Source organism: Bufo bufo, chromosome 5 (genome assembly GCF_905171765.1).
Source record: "Bufo bufo chromosome 5, aBufBuf1.1, whole genome shotgun sequence".
NCBI lineage: Eukaryota > Metazoa > Chordata > Amphibia > Anura > Bufonidae > Bufo > Bufo bufo.
Genome location: NC_053393.1, coordinates 420,130,147 through 420,151,562, shown reverse-complemented (window position 1 = coordinate 420,151,562; position 21,416 = coordinate 420,130,147). Strand labels below are relative to the sequence as shown.

Below are 21,416 nucleotides of genomic sequence, written 5' to 3'. Positions count from 1 at the left end.
ATCTATTTATAGCTGGCTCTTACTGTATATCCAGTTGCTTTTTTATACAACTACATATTTGACCATTTATATACATCCTTATACCAGATAATTGAGTGCCCTCCTTCTATTTATCTTTTTTACCATTTGAAACTTGCATTAGGTGTTGCCATAGGAGTGAGCAGAGCACCTCTACTATGTTTTAGTGACAGTTGAGCTACTGTAACCCAATATTATCCGTAAAGTCATATCATACAGTACCGTTATTGGGGTTAGACAGTGGTCTACTCGGTAGAGACAGACCATTGGTGTGAGTCTCTTAGTGTGAGGGGGCACTGGACTCCGCCTGCTTACTAGCACAGTGCTCTAGCATTTTCCTGGGTTTTTAGGTGGAGATCAACAAAGTGATCTTGTATCTTCCATTGAGCTCAGACAAAAAATTTAAAATCACATAAATTACATAATTAACAAAGTAACTACTGATTTAAGAAAAAAACTAAGCACCAAATAATGAGATATTTTTATTCATTTTATAACTTTATATACATGTATGTATACACAAGAACAAGTGCTTAAGTATTCTGATATATTTATACTTATCATAGCTCACATTCCTGTTTTATTTTATATACAGTACAGACCAAAAGTTTGGACACACCTTCTCATTCAAAGAGTTTTCTTTATTTTCATGACTATGAAAATTGTAGATTCACACTGAAGGCATCAAAACTATGAATTAACACATGTTGAATTATATACATAACAAACAAGTGTGAAACAAATGAAAATATGTCATATTCTAGGTTCTATAAAGTAGCCACCTTTTGCTTTGATTACTGCTTTGCACACTCTTGGCATTCTCTTGATGAGCTTCAAGAGGTAGTCCCCTGAAATTGTTTTCACTTCACAGGTGTGCCCTGTCAGGTTTAATAAGTGGGATTTCTTGCCTTATAAATTGAGTTGGGACCATCATTTGCGTTGAGGTGAAGTCAGGTGGATACACAGCTGATAGTCCTACTGAATAGACTGTTAGAATTGGTATTATGGCAAGAAAAAAGCAGCTAAGTAAAGAAAAACGAGTGGCCATCATTACTTTAAGAAATTAAGGTCAGTCAGTCAGCTGAAAATTTGGGAAAACTTTGAAAGTAAGGGCTATTTGACCATGAAGGAGAGTGATGGGGTGCTGCGCCAGATGACCTGGCCTCCACAGTCACCAGACCTGAACCCAATCGAGATGGTTTGGGGTGAGCTGGACAGCAGAGTGAAGGCAAAAGGACCAACAAGTGCTAACCATCTCTGGGAACTCCTTCAAGACTGTTGGAAGACCATTTCAGGGGACTACCTCTTGAAGCTCATCAAGAGAATGCCAAGAGTGTGCAAAGCAGTAATAACATAGTAACATAGTAACATAGTACATAAGGCCGAAAAAAGACATTTGTCCATCCAGTTCGGCCTGTTATCCTGCAAGTTGATCCAGAGGAAGGCCAAAAACCCTGTGAGGTAGAAGCCAATTTTCTCCACTTTAGGGGAATAAAAAATTCCTTCCCGACTCCAATCAGGCAATCAGAATAACTCCCTGGATCAACGACCCCTCTCTAGTAGCTATAGCCTGTAATATTATTAAGCTCCAGAAATACGTCCAGGCCCCTCTTGAATTCCTTTATTGTACTCACCATCACCACCTCCTCAGGCAAAAGGTGGCTACTTTGAAGAACCTAGAATATGACATATTTTCAGTTGTATATAATTATTTACATTATTATGTATATAATTCCACATGTGTTAATTCATAGTTTTGATGCCTTCATAGTCATGAAAATAAAGAAAACTCTTTGAATGAGAAGGTGTGTCCAAACTTTTGGTCTGTACTGTATATATATATATATATATATATATATATATATATATACACATATACATACACGCACAAATATACACTGTATATATTAGAAGGATCATCCTAAAAATGTAAAAATGCCATTGTAAAACATTTAAAATACATTTTCTTTGGTAATAAAGAATTATCTGTTCATAATATGATTTTTTTCCCCAAAATAGTTGACCTTATATGCCATTCTATTACCTGAGCACCATTTTCTTAAAATTACAGGTTGACAATGGCATAAATGCTAGAAAACCACAAATAAAGTGAACGATTTATAGGACCACATTTGGTCCCCCCCACACACCATCTACTAGCTACGAATATATTATTTTGATAATGACTGTTATCATAACATAATATTGTATATTCTAGATGAACCTGTCATCTCAAGTATGATTATATGAATAACAGTATTTGGAATTACATGGAATTTTATTTTTTACTTTTCTACCCATCGTAATTGTACACTAGTGGAAATGTGTAGGGAATGCACAGACACTGTTATTTCAGTACTTAAAAAATGACAATGTTCTGCAAATGAATATGAACTAAATAGGATTTTTCAAAAGGTGAATAATTTAGAACTAGCCACTATATTTTCTTGTTACCTGTAAGTTAAAGGCTAGGTAGGTACTCATTTTAAACTAAATTTCACGCTCCAATGCATATAGAATAAAAAATAAAAAAACTACTTTGCAAATGAGATTTCTAGTTTATAAATTACAAAGGGTTGTTTGTTTGTTTTTTACAAATCTTTGGCAAAAGGATTAATGTGGTGCAATCTTTTTTCACTCTGTGATACATTCAGTTAGGTCCATATATATTTGGAGAGAGACAACATTTATCTAATTTTTGTACTGTACATTACCCCAATGGATTTTTAAAAAAACAATTCAGATGCAGTAGAAGTTCAGACTTTCAGCTTTAATTCAGTAGGTTGAACAAAATTAATGCATAAAAATGTGAGGCACTAAAGCAGGGACGGCCAACGTGCGGCTCTCCAGCTGTTGTAAAACTACAACTCCCACCTTGCCCTGCTGTAGACTGATAGCTGTAGGCAGTCTAGGCATGCTGGGAGTTGTAGTTTTGCAACAGCTGGGGAGCCTCAGGTTGGCGATCCCTGCACTAAAGCATTTTTTAAACTCAATCCCTTCATTTCAGGGGCTCAAAAGTAATTGGACAAATTAAATAATTGTAAATAAAATGTTAATTTCTAGTACTTGAAAAAACATTTGTTGACAATGACTGCCTGAAGTCTTTAACTCATGGACATCTCAGACGCTGTGTTTTATCCTTTTTAATGCTCTGCCAGGCCTTTACTGCAGCGGTTTTCAGTTGCTGTTTGTTTGTGGGCCTTTCTGTCTGAAGTTTAGTCTTTAACAAGTGAAACGCATGCTCTATTGGGTTCAGATCAGATGACTGACTTGGCTATTCAAGAATATTCCACTTCTTTGCTTTAATAAACTCCTGGGTTGCTTTGGCTTTATGTTTTGGGTCATTATCCATCTGTATTATGAAATGCCGACCAATCAGTTTGTCTGCATTTGAGCACACAGTATGTCTCTGAAAACCCCAGAATTCATCCAGCTGCTTCTGTCCTGTGTCACATCATCAATAAACACAAGGGACCGAGTTCCACTGGCAGCCATGCATGCCCAAGCCATCACACTATCTCCACCATGTTTTACAGATGATGTGGTATGCTTTGGATCATGAGCTGTACCATGCCTTCGCCATACTTTTTTTTCTTTTTATCATTCTGGTAGAGGTTGATCTTGGTTTCATCTGTCCAAAGAATGTTCTTCCAGAAATGTGCTGGTTTTTTAAGATTTTTTTTAGCAAAGTCCAACTTAGCCCTCTTATTCTTGAGGCTTATGAGTGGCTTGCATTGTGCAGTGAACCCTCTATATTTACTTTCATGCAGTCTTCTCTTTATGGTAGATTAAGATATTGATACGCCTATATCCTGGAGAGTGTTGTTCACTTGGTTGGCTGTTGTGAAGGGGTTTCTCTTCACCATGGTAATTATTCTGCAATCATCCACCACTGTTGTCTTCCGTGGGCTTCAAGGTCTTTTTTCATTGTTGAGGTCACCAGTGCTTTCTTTCTTTCTTTCTCACGATGTACAAACTGTAGATTTTGCCACTCCTAGTAGTGTAGCAATTTCTTGGAAGGTTTTTTTCTGTTTTCGCAGATAAAGGATGGCTTGTTTCACCTGCATGGAGAGCTCCTTTGACAGCATGTTTACTTCTCAGCAAAATCTTCAAAATGCAAGCACCACACCTCAAATCAACTTCAGGCCTTTTATGTGCTTAATTGAGAATGAAATAATGAAGGAATTGCCCACACCTGCCTATGAAACAACCTTTGAGTCAATTGTCCAATTACTTTTGTTCCCTTTAAAAAAAAACAGGGTGGCACATGTAAAGCAGCTGAAACTCCTAAACCCGTCATCCAATTTTAATGTGGATACCCTCAAACGAAAGCTAAAAGTCTGTACTTTTTGTCCATGTCCATTATATAACTATAACTTGAATATGTTTTAGTAAACAGGTAATAAAAACAAAGTTTGTGTCAGTGCCCAAATATATATGGACCTAACTGTATAAGGAATATAATAAAGTCAGTTGTAGTATTTAGGTGGCAGGTCTTTGGTAAAGGTTTTTGAATCCTACACGTCCCATTATTCCTGGCTTTGCAGACAGAGAGCTGGAGTCTTACCACACTGCACCACTCTGAGTGCTGTTTAAGGACAGCAAATAACAGACCAATGAAACAGAACTGCTGTCCCCTCACACTGCAGGGTCTCTGTTTCCTATGTAATACAGCTTGAACTTATCTGTCCTCTCTGCCTTGTCAACTCTCTCCTGTCAGCTCTTACTTGCAGGAAAGTAAGGAGACCAGTGTGAAGCTACATCCCATAAAACTACACCGGAGAGTCAGCACACAGATAGTACAGACAGGCGGTGTGAGTGAGGGGATTTATATAACTGCAGATTATACACATACCTACTATATATCTGCCTTCTGCTCCTTTATATAGGGGAAACATTATATCTTCAACAGCGATATACAGAGAGAATGGACGGTGGAGATGGGACGGGCCTCAGAGCTGCTAGGGGGAATTTGATTGGCAATTATGTAATCATGTAGTTCACAGCCATAGCCACATGGCTTACACAATACAGCAATCTCTGGGATGATGGTCAGACTTTAGGTTACATGACCAGGTTCCCATAATGAAAAGGTTCAAAAGCTATGGATGAAACTGAGTTATGGTGGAAAATTGGTGATCAGTTAGCAATTTATGTAGAAATAAAAAAGGAGCGCTTCTTTATCTTGTATCATTCTTATTATACCAGCTTTATAGGCACATTGAGATCCATATATTTGATAAATATCGTTTGATACTGCAACTTTGCGAAAATGAAGCTCCCCTTTATGTAATAAGCCCTTGCTATTGAAGCTGTTTTACTTGACTTCATTACTTACTGTACCAATCAACACAAAAACAAATGTTAGCAATACTCTTTGTCTCATTAGAACACACGATCTAGATTTTGTTAGTTTGTGTGATGTAAATGTGCCTACTTATTAGATAAAATAATTTTGGTTATTACATTAATGCTGTTACTGCATAAAAACACATTTTTTAGACATAAAAAGGTATTAATTTATTTTAGTAATAGTGTATACATTGGATTAAATGCACTTTTAAAAAAAAATATATGTATTTATATTTTTTTATGTAATAATTTCAGCGAACATTGAGAGTTTTACACAAATCTCATTTAGTGGCTATCCCCAATGATGCATACAGTTGCAAGAAAAAGTATGTGAACCCTTTGGAATGATATGCATTTCTGCACAAATTGGTCATAAAATGTGATCTGATCTTCATCTAAGTTACAACAATAGACAATCACAGTCTGCTTAAACTAATAACACACAAAGAATTAAATGTTACCATGTTTTTATTGAACACACCATGTAAACATTCACAGTGCAGGTGGAAAAAGTATGTAAACCCTTGGATTTAATAACTGGTTGAACCTCCTTTGGCAGCAATAACTTCAACCAAACATTTCCTGTAGTTGCAGATCAGATGTGCACAACGGTCAGGAGTAATTCTTGACCATTCCTCTTTACAGAACTTTTTCAGTTCAGCAATATTCTTGGGATGTCTGGTGTGAATCGCTTTCTTGAGGTCAAGCCACAGCATCTCAATTGGGTTGAGGTCAGGACTGGGCCACTCCAGAAGGTGTACTTTCTTTTGTTTAAGCCATTCTGTTGTTGATTTACTTCTATTCTTTGGGTTGTTGTCCTGTTGCTACACCCATCTTCTGTTGAGCTTCAGCTGGTGGACAGATGGCCTTAAGTTCTCCAGTAAAATGTATTGATAAACTTGCGAATTCATTTTTCCTTCGATGATAGCAATCCGTCCAGGCCCTGATGCAGCAAAGCAGCCCCAAACCATGATGCCCCTACCACCATACTTCACAGTTGGGATGAGGTTTTGATGTTGGTGTGCTGTACCTCTTTTTCTCCACACATAGTGTTGTGTGTTTCTTCCAAACAACTCAATTTTGGTTTCATCTGTCCACAGAATATTTTGCCATTATTGCTGTGGAACATCCAGGTGCTCTTGTGCAATCTGTAAATGTGCAGCAATGTTTTTTTGGACAACAGTGGTTTCCTCTGTGGTATCCTCCCATGAAATCCATTCTTGTTTAGTGTTTTAAGTATCGTAGATTTGCTAACAGGGATGTTAGCATATGCCAGAGACTTTTGTAAGTCTTTAGCTGACACTCTAGGATTCTTCTTCACCTCATTGAGCAGTCTGCGCTGTGCTCTTGCAGTCATCTTTACAGGACGGCCACTCCTAGGGAGAGTAGAAGCGGTGCTGAACTTTCTACATTTATAGACAATTTGTCTTACCGTGGATTGATGAACAGTAAGGCTTTTGGAGATACTTTTATAACCCTTTCCAGCTTTTTGCAAGTCAACAATTCTTAATCGTAGGTCTTCTGAGAGCTCTTTTGTGCGAGGCATCATTTACATCAGGCAATGATTCTTGTGAAAAGCAAACCCAGAACTGGTGTGTGTTTTTTTTTTAATAGGGCAGGGCAGCTGTAACCAACACCTCCAATCTCATCTCATTGATTGGACTCCAGTTGGCTGACACCTCACTCCAATTAGCTCTTGGAGATGTCATTAGTCTAGGGGTTTACATACTTTTTCCACCTGCACTGTGAATGTTTACATGGTGTGTTCAATAAAAACATGGTAACATGTAATTCTTTGTGTTTTATTAGTTTAAGCAGACTGTGATTGTCTATTGTTGTGACTTAGATGAAGATCAGATCACATTTTATGACCAATTTGGGCAAAAATGCATATCATTCCAAAGGGTTCACATACTTTTTCTTGCAACTGTATATAGAAAATTGCTTAATTATTTCTTAATGGCACTAATATAGATGAATCTCTATGAAATGATATATCTGGATAGAGAAGGGTTTATTTTAGGGATGAGCGAATCGACTTCGGATGAAACATCCGAAGTCGATTCGCATAAAACTTTGTGCTAATACTGTATGGAGCAGGAGCTCCGTACAGTATTAGAATGTATTGGCTCTGATAAGCCAAAGTAATTGCCTCGCGAAGTCTCTCGAGACTTCGCACAATAACTTCATAAATTTATTTGTACTGTAAAAAAACATTTTCCGAAGCTCGGGTTCGGTTCCAAGGTACCACTTGGAACCGAACCCAAGTTTGGGAAATGTTTTTTTACAGTACAAATTAATTTAAGAAGTTATTGTGCGAAGTCGCAATAACTTCGGCTCATCGGAGCCAATACATTCTAATACTGTACGGAGCTCCTGCTCCGAACAGTATTAGAACGAAGTTTTATGCGAATTGACTTCGGATGTTTCATCCGAAGTAGATTCGCTCATCCCTAGTTTCTTAATCCAGAAGGGAAGTGGGAAAAAAATGATCTGACTTAGTAGATCAAATAAAATAATTATCCCCTCTCCTCAAAGTGTATACTAATTTGGAAAATAATGTTTCAGATTTCCAGTAACAGAAATCTGAAAAGAGCCAAAGGGATTTAGTACTCCTAGAGGCATTTCATTGCAGAAATCATGGAGGATGGAGATTGCATACTTCACTAGTGGGATATTCTCAACTGTATCTACAATATATTAGAAGATCATTATGGCAGCATTTCCTCTTTAAGTAACACTATGTTCAGCTCTAAGTAACACTATGTTCAGCTCATGTGAAAAGTTTTTCTTCAATTGTGGAATCTACAGCTAGATTACTAAAATACTGTATCAGGCAATACATACTTTGAATGTACATAGCCACAGCCACTCCCATAGAATGTAATCTGTTTGCAGTTGTTCTAAAATACACAGAAGCAAGAAGGTTCCAAAATATAAATGAATTATGTAAATCTAAAATAACATTCAATTTTATGCGGTTTATCTACCAGGATACTGCCCTACACCACACAATAAAATGTTCATTTTTTCTGCATCGTGCAGAGTAAGATATAAAAATATGGTAGATCTTTATGCCTCTCAGTGGCACCAGGAACACTCCATGGCTTTTTTATGTATTAAAAGCATATCAATAGCATATACCATTTAATCCACAAAAAATAGTGGTCCCATGTCCTCCATTTGCAGATGGGAAAGAGTTGTGCAAAAGAGAGTACTTTCCATTATAATCTATGAGAGATGATCAGATGACTGGGCACATAGGTTTTGGCTGCCTGAATATGAGTATCTGAAATAGGCGCCTTATACAAAGACATATGGCTTTTTGCAATGACACTTGGACATCCATTCTCAAAGTATGTATCAGTGAGGAAGTACTTTCAAATAAAAGTAGAGAACAAAATCCCACACTAAAGAAATGTTCAACAATTATTCCGAACTACAAGAAAGTGTAATTAAACAGGTTTTCCAAGGTTCCTTATATTGATGACATGTTCATGATAGGTCAATTAACCTCTTCAAGACCATTTTTTCATTTTCATTTTTTTTTAAGTTCACATGACCATATGAGAACTTATTTTTTGCTCCAGAGACTGCAGGTGACAGCTTATTGGTGAGGATACAGGGTATCAGGCCCTCACTAATAGAATATTTATGACCTGAGGATAGGTCATTTATATCACAAGCCCAGAACTTTTTTCACCTCTCATGTATTTCACATCTTTATAGCCTCCCTTCTGATCCTCAGCTGTGTCATGTGACCAACTCTCTGATTTCCAACTGACATAGGACAGGGAGTCAGTTACTTCTCTATTCATTCCTTTGAGACTGACATTGAGGCTCTCATAGGAATACATAGAGAAACTGGCTTCTTGTCAACACATAAGATGGTGTGTTATTTGGAGAGGCAGAGTGCTGGTCACATGACACAGCTGAGAGTTAGAAGGAAGGTCATAACTAGGCTTGAGCAAATCGACCTTTGGATCATAGAAGTCGATTAGTTCAAATACTTCAATTTTAATGCAGTTTCAGTACAGCATTAAAATGTATTGCCTCTGTGGATCCAAAGTTTGTCTCAACCGAAGTCACGCAAGACTTTGGTAAATTACTATCTGTGTCATTAAAAACAATTTAAAATAGAAACCCGAAGTGGCATTTGGTATTGGCTGGTACCTCAGTGCCAAAGCCCACTTCAGATTGCTATTTTAAATTGTTTTTAAAGACACATATTAATACAGTAATAATTCACCTAAGGCCTCTTTCACACTTCGTTGTCCGGATCCGGCGTACACTCCACTTGCCGGAATTACACTCCGGATCCGGAAAAACGCAAGTGTACTGAAAGCATTTGAAGACGGAACCGTCTTCAAAATGCTTTCAGTGTTACTATGGCACCCATGACGCTATTAAAGTCCTGGTTGCCATAGTAGGACCCGGGAGCGGTGGAGCGGTATACTTACAGTCCGTGCGGCTCCCGGGGCGCTCCAGAATGACGTCAGAGCGCCCCATGCGCATGGATGACGTGTCCAATGCGATCACATGATCCATGCGCTTGGGGCGCCCTGACGTCACTCTGGAGCGCCCGGGGAGCCGCACGGACGGTAAGTACACTGCTCCCCCGCTCCCCACTACACTTTACCATGGCTGCCAGGACTTTAGCGTCCCGGCAGCCATGGTAACCATTCAGAAAAAGCTAAATGTCGGCTCCGGCAATGCGCCGAAACAACGTTTAGCTTAAGGCCGGATCCGGATCAATGCCTTTCAATGGGCATTAATTCCGGATCCGGCTTTGCGGCAAGTGTTCCGAATTTTTGGCCGGAGCAAAAAGCGCAGCATGCTGCGGTATTTTCTCCGGCCAAAAAACGTTCCGTTCCGGAACTGAAGACATCCTGATGCATCCTGAACGGATTTCACTCCATTCAGAATGCATTGGGATAATCCTGATCAGGATTCTTCCGGCATAGAGCCCCGACGACAGAACTCTATGCCGGAAGACAAGAACGCAAGTGTGAAAGAGCCCTTAGTCTCACACAACTTCATGGGTCCAATACATTTTAATGCTTTACGGATACAGCATTAAAATTGAGGTATTTGCATGAATCAACTTCGGATCTATGATCTGAAGATCGATTCACTCAAGCCTAGTTATAACTCACAAATACAGTCTCTGGTAAGAATATTACCTTCACTACAGTTTATATCATGTGCCATTTTAACAGGTTAGAGAATACATTTTTTGGATTAGAAAATTATGTTATTAAAAGGGATTTTTACCTGGGGGAAAAAAAATCAGCCCCCAAGAAATAATAATAACCATTTTATGCATATTTTGCATTGAAATGCACAAAGAATAGCTGATCTGACACGGAACGGACACGGAATGAAAATACGTTTGTGTGCATGAGGCCTAAGGGTAAATGCACACGTTCGGGATTTATGTGCGGACAATCTGCACTGAAATCCGCAGATGTTCGCAGGGAAATCCATGCAGTCAATCCGCATCAATTGGGGCAGATTTATGTGCGGATTTGATGCAGATTTTCCTCTCCCCATTAAAGTGAATGGAGAAAATCCAGTCAGGAAAAATAAAATAAATTGACATGCTGCGGATTTAAAATCTGCATTGTGTGCATGAGAATTTCGAATTCTCATAGAATACAATGTACATGACCTACGGTGCGTCTACTTGCTGGTAGCCGCCGCAAAAACCGCCTCCTCAGCACTCCCTCAGTGCGCCTGCGCCGATGACGTCACCGAAAGAGAAGACGTCATCGGTGCAGGCGCACTGAGGGAGTGCTGAGGAGGCGAGCATTCTCCTCTCAGTGCGCCTGCGCCGAATGAAGACAGCCGTGGGATTTGATGTGCTGACAGGGCCAGCATGAGGAGGAGAGCGCTCCCTGGCCCTGTCAATCAACTGGAGGAGTGGGCGGTTTTTTGCGGCGGCTACCAGCAAGAAGTGATTTGCATATTTTAAAAGATCGATTTTTAAGGAAAAGAAGCCACAGACAAAGGTAAGAGCCCTATATAGGGAATAGTCGTTCAATAAGGATTTTAACAAGCCCAAAAAAAAAAAAATGTGTTTTGGGGGTGATAGAAGCCCTTTAACATCTCTAAACAAGAAAAAAAGGATCCTTTTGAAAATGCATACAAATGGATATAACAGACCCATCAAAAGCCATGTTTGCTTTCTGTAAATATTGTACTTTTTTTAAAAACAATAAAAAAAGAACATTTTAAAAGAATGTAAAAAATTTGATGAGAACATAGCCAAACAACCTCATTCACACAGAAGGAAAATAAAAGAAAGGGTTAGAAGGTAGCGACTCAAAAATATAATTTTCTAAAGATAAAAATTCAGTCTTGTACACAAACATACAAACACAACCAATCACAGCTTATGTATTAACTTTGTGAATAGCTCTATCAAGTTTTTTTTTCTTATAATCAATTGTCCTATGCATTATACATTTTCCTAGTAATATACCTTTGGTTTATCTTAGACAATGTGTCCACACATTAAAGCCAATGTGTAGTTTTATACAAATATGAATAAAGTGCACATTAAGTATGGCTATTTTAAGAGAAAAATGTCCAGAGAGATCCTTAAATGATCACTCTATGGCAATGTCAGCTTTCAAACTGGAAAGCATATTAGATATTGCTCCAGTTATAAACAATTTATCCTGGACTCAATGACTTATTGCATAGTTTCCAAAGATTTCCTTGGCTGCACTCACTGCAGTGATACGTTTCCAAAAAATATGATGTCTCTAATGTACGTTTCATTTGTTTGTGTTTTCCGTGCAGTCCTCTGGTATTTTTTCTTCCGAGCAGCTTCTCTCAGAGATTCTGTCAAAATGCTCTAACTCATAAAATCTCTCAGCCACGCATTGGGCTGTGAGTCTGGCCTCTGGGTCATGGTCCCAACATTCTGTGATGGTTTCACATACTAGATGAATACCCTGGGAAAAGATACATCAGTTAATATATAGCCCTGGTCAGTGCTTATATAAATACTTTCACTTTTTATTATTTTAAAAGCATATCATTGTTCAGAGTAGCAAAAATTAAGATGTCATTCAATCTTGGAATTTAATCACAGTACAACAATCACTAAATAACTGTAGGAAACACATGACATCATATACTGTCACTAGTATTGAGCGAAGCATTCAAAGCCAAATTCTGTCCGAAGTTTTGGAAAACTTTGATTCAAAACGAATCCGAATTTCCCTGTGCTCCGGGGTAATGAATGAGGTTTTCCTAAAATGGTGGCTGCACATGTTACAAAGTGAAACTAAGTGTAAAGGAGACAAGCCTAGGAATGCATGATCACCTATAATGCCATGCAGTCAGCCAATCTGCAGATAGCTATCCCCTGTGATGTCCCAGGCGGTCTTCACCATTGACCTGTGAGCTGAGCATAGGGATCAACATAGCAAGCGCTCATGCGCTAGGGACAGTGTTGTTGAAAATAATTAATAGAAGAATATTGGAGAGGGAGAATGCAAGGAGACTTATGGTGCGTCAGTTTTATTTATTTATTCCTACATTTACTTATTCCTACATCACCCGTAAACTAAGATATGTAATTCAATACCAATAAGATGGAAGCCTTCATTATTCCTTTGCCAGCGTGCCAACCAATACCATCCAGTCTGCACCCTTTAGGGGGGCCAATTCTTAATTGTGACCATCCTCATCTTTTGCTGGTTTACCTCTTCCTAATCATACTTCTTGGTCTCCATGTCCTCGAAAATTCAGCAAGATGCCAAGAGAGGAGGAGCTGGATGTTTCTGATGACATTCTCATCAGCATTAGATGATGTGGAAAAGGGAGAAAAAGCAGATGGCAGAAAAGGGGCTCCCGTCTGTAGGGCAGGAGAGCGCTGGTGTTGGAGAAGTGGATATGCTAGTGCTGTATAATAATCAGTGTTTACTGTCAAATAACCTGCAGGAGAGGAGATTTCAGTCCAGGACAGCAATAGTTTGCATATTTGGCTACCAGTCAAACCTCATACCAGCAACAGCCCCTGTTAAAAGGTGCATTAAAGGTGTAGAACGTCCATTACAAATGAAGAGCCTGAACCAATTTCAAGGGCCGGAAATAAAACCTAAAGGGGCATTACCAACTGAAATACTGTATTTTTGGCACATTGAACATACAGTATATTCTATAAATGTCTAGTTACAGGTCTAGGACTCCCATCTAATAGGAGAATACATGAAAGATACATGTAAGAAGCCATAAGACAGACCTACATGTCTTTTACCAGATGTTTGGGGGCAGCACAGAATGGTATCCAGGACCACATCTGGCCCTAGGGCCGCAGGTTGTGCACTTCTGGTCTATAGGCTTGGAAAGTATAGTTTGTAATTGGATTGAAAACTGGTTGAAGGACCGTGTCCAGAGAGTTGTGGTCAAATATTCCTATAAGTGGTGTACCCCAAGGTTCAGTGCTGGGTGCTTTATTATTTAAATTTATTTATTAATGATATTGCGGACGGGATTAATAGCACCATTTCTATTTTTGCAGATGACACTAAGATACGTAGTACTGTGCAGTCTATGCAAGATGTCCATAAACTACAAGCTGACTTGGACACTCTGAGTGATTGGGCATCAACTTGGCAAATGAGGTTCAATGTGGATAAATGTAATGTTGGTAGTAATAATCTCTGTGCTTCATATGTCCTAGGGGATATAACACTGGAGAATCACTTATAGAGAAGGATTTGGGTGTCCTTGTAGATGGTAGATTAAATACCAACATACAATGTCAATCAACTGCTTCTAAGGCTACCAGGATATTGTCCTGCAAATATCTGCGACAATGCACTCTGCGACAATGCCGAGGGGGGTCCTGTGACCCCCTGTATTGGCGATAGCGGCAAACCGCAGGTCAATTCAGACCTGCGGTTTGCTGCGTTTCTGGGTTATTCGGGTCTCTGGTGACCCGATAACCCGGAATAGGATGGTGATCTGTGGTCTGATAATACACCACCAATCACCATCCTTTGATCCTGAGAGGTGATGGTGACATCACCTCTCAGGATCGCTTACCATTGGATGCACGAGCTGGAGGGACGGTTGACTTCCCCCAGCTCTGCCTCCTCCTCCACACTGCGTCCTGGAGCGTGGAGAAAAGAGCCTTGTGGAGCCCATCTGTGCCCAGCACCCCCCACAGGTACTTAGGGACAGGTTTAGGGACAGATTAGATTAGGCAGGGAGATTAGGGAGAGTTTAGGGGGAAAAAAAGTTGCATTTTTTTTTCAGCTTCACCCTGATTGGGTGTCTGGGGTCCACAGCACACTCAGCTGTGTGACCCTAGACCCCCCCAGGGGTGCTGAAGCTTGCCCCCCACACCCATTTTTTGTGGCGCAAGCAATTTTTTTTTTTTGTGTGCGTGCGCTGACTGTGGCTGCCACTCTTAGCGTCCGGCCACTGTTAGCGCATCGCCCACCCCACCGCTTATCAGTTTTGGACCACTGATCAGCGAGTTTGAATTTTTTAAGAGACGCCGCCAGGTGGAGCAAGGGGACCCCCATGCCAGGGACCCTGTGTCCCACACTAGTACGAGCAGCTCTGGGGCTCGTACTAGTTTTCCGGCCCACCAGATAAGTCCACCTGAGCCCCCTACCAGTGAACTTGCATGGTGCACCCCAAAGGATTTTGAGCCCATGATTCCTGATTTTGTTGGCCAATCAGGAATCCAGATTCGCACAGTGTGCTTCACTTAATATTTTAGTTTGTTTTTTTCAGTGACCACTTTGTGAATCTGATGGTGGAGCAAACAAACTTGTTCGCCCAACAGTTCATTGCTCAACACCCGGGCTCCTATTTGGCTAGGTCCGGTGGCTGGACTCCGGTCAGACAACATAATAAAAATAAAAATTTACTAATTCCAAGCGAAGATTTTTCATAAGCTCAGTATGGCGTGAATCTGTACAAACTTTGTGAGAGTACCTCAGGGTACAGTTACAATTTTTGTGTGTAGGAGGGGTGAGATTCCCATATTCAACCCCCAGAATGTCCCCCCACTCTGGGTGTTAGCGGGAAACTTGTGCGGGACCTTATGCACCCACTGCAAGATAAGGGTTACCACCGGTACGTGGATAACTTTTATACTAGTATCCCCTTGTTCCAGTCCCTCGCCGCCAGATCCACGTCCGCTTGTGGGACCGTGCAGAAAAATCAACGCAGCCTCCCTACCCACCCCCTCCAGGTACCTATCCCCAGGGGTGAGACCCGTGCCCTTACCAGTGGAAACCTGTTGCTGGTCAGATATAAGGACAAGAGGGATGTCCTTGTACTGTCCACAATTCATGGTAAGGGCATGTCCCTGTGCGAGGTACTGCGGCAATGGTCCTCAAACCTGATTGTATTGTCGACTACAATCTGTATATGGGAGGAGTTGTCAGGCACAGTAACTATCTGTTAAATAACAGATTAACAATGAATGTCACAGCAGTTGAACAAGATTCACACAATGGAATATTAGGGCAACCTTTAATACTGATGCACAGCAAGTCCATCTGTAAAATAACAGATTAACTATGAATGTTGCAGCAGTTGAACAAGTTGCATGTGGCGATTACACTCAACCTGCACTCTCCTTATCTAATATTCTTTCTAAAACCTTTTTCATGCAACACTGCCCCTAGTGTATGAGTGCTTGCTACTTCTCTCCCTACGCTCAACTCACAGTGAAATGGCAGAGACTGCATGGGATAAGGTTTTTATAAGCAATGACGTCACAGGGGGATAGCTAACAGCGGATTGGCTGGATCCACAGCATTATAGCTGATCTCACATTCCGAAGCTTCTTACTTTCACTGTCTAAAATGTGCAGGCACCATTTTAGAAAAAAAATAATAATTATTAATTCCCACAGAGCACGAGGAAATGCGGATTCGTGGTGAATCCAATTTTTCCTAAACTTCGGATCACCAGTCTATATTATTAAATGAAAGTTTTTTTTTTATTGCAACATGGCCACAACCCACCCGCATCACGGCTACTCCATGTGGCCATACCCTAAGGCAGAGTGGCCTGAGTATAATTGATTTGTAGCGATTTGTGTCAAAATGAATTCAGAACAAATCAAATTATGTTGGCCAACTTCAGCGAAGTTGCCAAATCACATTTTTCTAAACTTTGCTCATCTCTTCTATAAATGTCACGTAAGAAACTCTGTTTTACTACATTTGTTCTTTAAGGAAAAGTATCATTGACTACTGTGTTTTAGGTGCAATATGGTTTAATGTAATTAGTCACTAATGTTCTGTCTGAAGCTTACATGCCTCTGTAAGAGCCAATCTCACATCCTGTCAAATGATGGTTTATCTCCCCTCTCCCCCTTCAAGTAGAACAGGACATCACACATCACAAGCCTCTTATCTCAACTGCTCCCTGCTCTGCCCCCTCATTGATTCTGGAAGGATAAAGCTTCTCAAGCTGGGCAGCAGATACTGCTGTATAGCAGCAGATATGTGGTGTGTGCGAAGACCATGAGTAATTTCAGAACTAGCTTACTAGAGGGAAATGCAAACTACTGTAAATACTGTATAAGCAATAAGAGGGGAATCATGGGAACTATAGTCATTTACATTAGTAACCTAACCCACAGCAAGCCCTAACAAAATAAAAACAGTGCTATACAGAGCCAGACAACATAATAAAAATGTACTAATTCCAAGCGAAGATTTTTCATAAGCTCAGTTAACCCCTTTAATATAGGAGAAATATAAGAGCATGGTTGGATGTCCAATTTTTATAACATTTATGATATAGCCAAGATGCCAGGTTTTCCAATAATTTTTGGTCTACCTTCTATGTAGAATTATGGCATTGCTAGTGCAGCTTCCTTGGTCTATCTAAACACATTATGTGTGGCACAGCCAAAGAACCAATTAATAAATAGTAAAGTGCTTTATAAGAGAACTAGTCTTAACGCTTATTAAATTCAGGACTTATTGCTCATGAGATACAGGGCTGGCCTTAGGCTGTACAGTGCCATTTATGGTCTGGATCCTTCTCTCATGCTATGCCATAAAGTTCCACAATAATACTACTTTACAGTGTCCAAACAGAAAGGTATCTAAATAACACTGCCTGATAAATAAACCATTTTTCATAGGGCTGGACAACAGTGTACAATAGTAATGAGTGTAGAAAGTAAGGAGGGCATAGGTCCTCAGAGCCAGTAGTGCCTTCTTCATTAGTGACAAGTGATGCACCCTGCACTACCAGAAGGCCAGCCCATTTATGTATGACCTTGTGTGGATCTGCTAGAGATTATATATATATATATATATATATATATACACACACACACACACACACACACACACACACCTACTTGTCATACTTAACCGTGCATTCAGAAATTAACAAAATGTACATGACAAAGTCTTACCGGATGATTTGACCAGCTGTTATAAATTTCTGGTCTACCTTTGTCTCTTAGGACATTGTCCTTCATGCTTTCAACACATGGATGCTCCCGTACCTTGGAGCCAAATGGTGGTTCATAGTCTTTTACTTCTGAAAAACAAAATTTGACAACAACCTTCACTAGGCCATATACACAATAAATCATCCATTTGCAAAGCATCATGGGAGATTAATAAATTCAGTGCAAAGTCTTGCTTTCATCAGAAGAAAACTCTTCGAGCTAGATTTTTATGTGTTAGATATGTCTAACAAGGTTACAAAAATCTGTTTACCGATGTATCATATGAAAATTTTACCAACCAATAATAGCAAACAGTAAATGTCTGGCTCTTGCTCCGTACAGTATTAGAACAAAGTTTTATGCAAATCGACTTCAGATGTTTCATCCGAAGTCTATTCTCTCATCCCTAGTTATCACCAGCTGCCATTCTTTTACGTGTAAGCATATACAGTACAGACCAAAGGTTTGGACACACCTTCTCATTCAAAGAGTTTTGTTTATTTTCATGACTATGAAGGCATCAAAACTATGAATTAACACATGTTGAATTTTATACATAACAAACAAGTGTGAAACAACTGAAAATATGTCATATTCTAGGTTCTTCAAAGCAGCCACCTTTTGCTTTGATTACTGCTTTGCACACTCTTGGCATTCTCTTGATGAGCTTCAAGAGGTAGTCCCCTGAAATGGTCTTCCAACAGTCTTGAAGGAGTTCCCAGAGATGCTTAGCACTTGTTGGCCCTTTTGCCTTCACTCTACGGTCCAGCTCACCCCAAACCATCTCGATTTGGTTCAGGTCCGGTGACTGTGGAGGCCAGGTCATCTGGCGCAGCACCCCATCACTCTCCTTCATGGTCAAATAGCCCTTACTTTCAAATTTTTCCCAATTTTTCGGCTGACTGACTGACCTTTATTTCTTAAAGTAATGATGGCCACTCGTTTTTCTTTACTTAGCTGCTTTTTTCTTGCCATAATACAAATTCTAACAGTCTATTCAGTAGGACTATCAGCTGTGTATCCACCTGACTTCTCCTCAACGCAACTGATGGTCCCAACCCCATTTATAAGGCAAGAAATCCCACTTATTAAACCTGACAGGGCACACCTGTGAAGTGAAAACCATTTCCGGGGACTACCTCTTGAAGCTCATTAAGAGAATGCCAAGAGTGTGCAAAGCAGTAATCAAAGCAAAAGGTGGCTATTTTGAAGAACCTAGAATATGACATATTTTCAGTTGTTTCACACTTGTTTGTTATGTATATAATTCCACATGTGTTAATTCATAGTTTTGATGCCTTCAGTGTGAATCTACAATTTTCATAGTCATGAAAATAAAGACAACTCTTTGAATGAGAAGGTGTGTCCAAACTTTTGGTCTGTACTGTATGTTGCAGTCACTTTAACATTACCAAAGTATGATTTATTTTATTTTTATGTTACACTGTAATATTGCTGTCAGATGCCACGATCCTAGGGGTACAATGATGAGGGGTGTCACAATTGCTGCTCCCCGTCATCACACCCACTACTGACAAAGAAATGCGCTTCATAACGATTTAATTTGTCACAAAACAAATTTCTTTGTAAAATTCTGCTAAGCAGCCGAATCAAATTTTTTAATACTAAACTCATCTCTGTTATACATGACTTTTCATACCAAGTGGGGCACTTGATTTTAGGTTGAATTAATTTATTTTCATGGGCTTTATTTGTGCCAAAAGTTTGTGCCAGCAAGCTATGCCCCTTTCTAATACTGTGTACCCCCATGTTGCACTGGAAAACTGAAGCAGGTAAGCCACATACAGTGGATTATTTTTTTTGCTGCATTTGCTCCATACCTAGGCCTTAAAGAGGACCTGTCACCAAACAATGCAGTGCAATCCGCAGCCAGCATGATTTATATATATATATTTGTGGGAATTAAATTCTGTAAAACTTGTAATTCATACTTTGATATCTTCGCTTTTTCCACCTCCTGTGAACAGCTATCAGTACAGGGAGGAGGGAGGAGTGACTGACAGCTATCTCTTACGCACACTGATACACATAATTCTGTCAACCACTGATAACAACTCCCCAGATAGGTTTTCACAGGAAGTGAAAAAAGCAAACATATAAATATATAAATTATAAGTTTTACTGAATCTTTTCGTACAAAACTATATATCAATCTGCTCAGCTTCTCCTCCTCTGTAACATTGTGCTGTCAGATTGCATTTTTTTTTTTTTTTTTGGTGACAGACATTTTGCTCCATAAATACACAATGTTTACATGAAATTACATCAATAAATTTGCCCTACTGTGTGTTAAGAGACATCATATAGTACACACAAAGCATAAACAATATCATATAGTTTGCGGTTATGTTTTATACCTTTGGCATCGTCACATTGTACCACTGCAGTACAGCAATGGAGAAAGATTCTGGGTTTAAAGTGGTTTGTTATTGTAACCTTAAAATAATGCTTAGTGACAGAGCAATTTACGCATCATGGCCTCGAGGGGATGAGGCTCCTGTAAATATACATATATATTCTGAAAATATGAAGGAATAAGAACGAGTCAGCTCATGTTGTTTTGGAAAATCAAGACTCTGCAGGGGTATTTTAGGGGCTGCTGTGTAAGATGCAATGCATATTCATTTGCATCTCTATGCCGTGGTTACTAATGCCTTCACCTGAGCTTACCTTATCTGACACACTAGCAGAAAATCAGCACAGTATAAATAGGAAGTGATGGGAAAATGTTGAGCTTGTTTAAAAAATATTTTTCTATCAAAATAAAATTCTGACATATTCCGCAGCATTTTACAGACATTATTCTCATTTTCTATCCTCTAAGTTCACTGTTAGAATGTCTTTGGAGTGTGGAAGGAACCCAGAGAACACCCACACAAACACATGGAGAAAATACAAACTCCATACAGATGATGTCCTTGGTCGGATTCAAACCTAGGACCTCAGCGCTGCACTGAGCCAGCATGCTGTCCATAAATCTGTATAGAAGTACTTTATCGAGCCTTGTTTTTCATCGAGTTTCTAGATTTAAAGAGTAACTAAACCTTTGTGTAAAATTTTAATTAGAGAACTGCATGTCAGCTTAGCGAAGCAGGCAGAAGCAGGAGCCCTCTCCGCACAGCTTAGGGTACTTTCACACTAGCGTTTTTCTTTTCCGGCGCTGAGTTCCGTCCTAGGGGCTCAAATCCGGAAAAGAACTGATCAGTTTCATCCCCATGCATTCTGAATGGAGAGTCAGTCCTTCAGGATGCATCAGGATGTCTTCAGTTCAGTCTTTTTGACTGATCAGGCTTTTCAGAAAAACGTAGCATGCAGTATTTTTACCTCCGGCCAAAAAGCCTGAACACTTTGACTGAACGCCGGATCAGGCCTTTTTCCCATTGACTTGCATTAACGCCGGATCTGGCACTGTGTGTTCAGTCAAAACGGATCCGGCTTTTGCATGTTAAACCCGAAAAATGTGAAAAAAAAGTTAAAGTCCATAAATGGCGGATCCGTTTTTTCCAATGCATTTTTTCATTGTGATCAAAATCCTGATCAGGATTCAAATGTAATCCGTTTTCACACG

The 21,416-nt window shown here is 39.6% G+C and overlaps 1 protein-coding gene across 1 annotated transcript in view; it reads right to left on the bottom strand.

Annotated features, from left to right (window-relative positions):
* Positions 1-11,477: 11,477 nt before the first annotated feature.
* The window catches only part of TGFBR2 (transforming growth factor beta receptor 2), an 89,457-nt gene continuing 79,518 nt past the window's right edge, over positions 11,478-21,416 (bottom strand). The window contains exons 9-10 of the mRNA XM_040433315.1: positions 17,789-17,916; positions 11,478-12,332 (exon numbers count right to left, since the gene is read on the bottom strand). Coding sequence (XP_040289249.1) covers positions 12,153-12,332; positions 17,789-17,916 — 308 coding nt within the window. The 3' untranslated portion in view covers positions 11,478-12,152. The remainder of the gene's footprint in view (positions 12,333-17,788; positions 17,917-21,416) is intronic.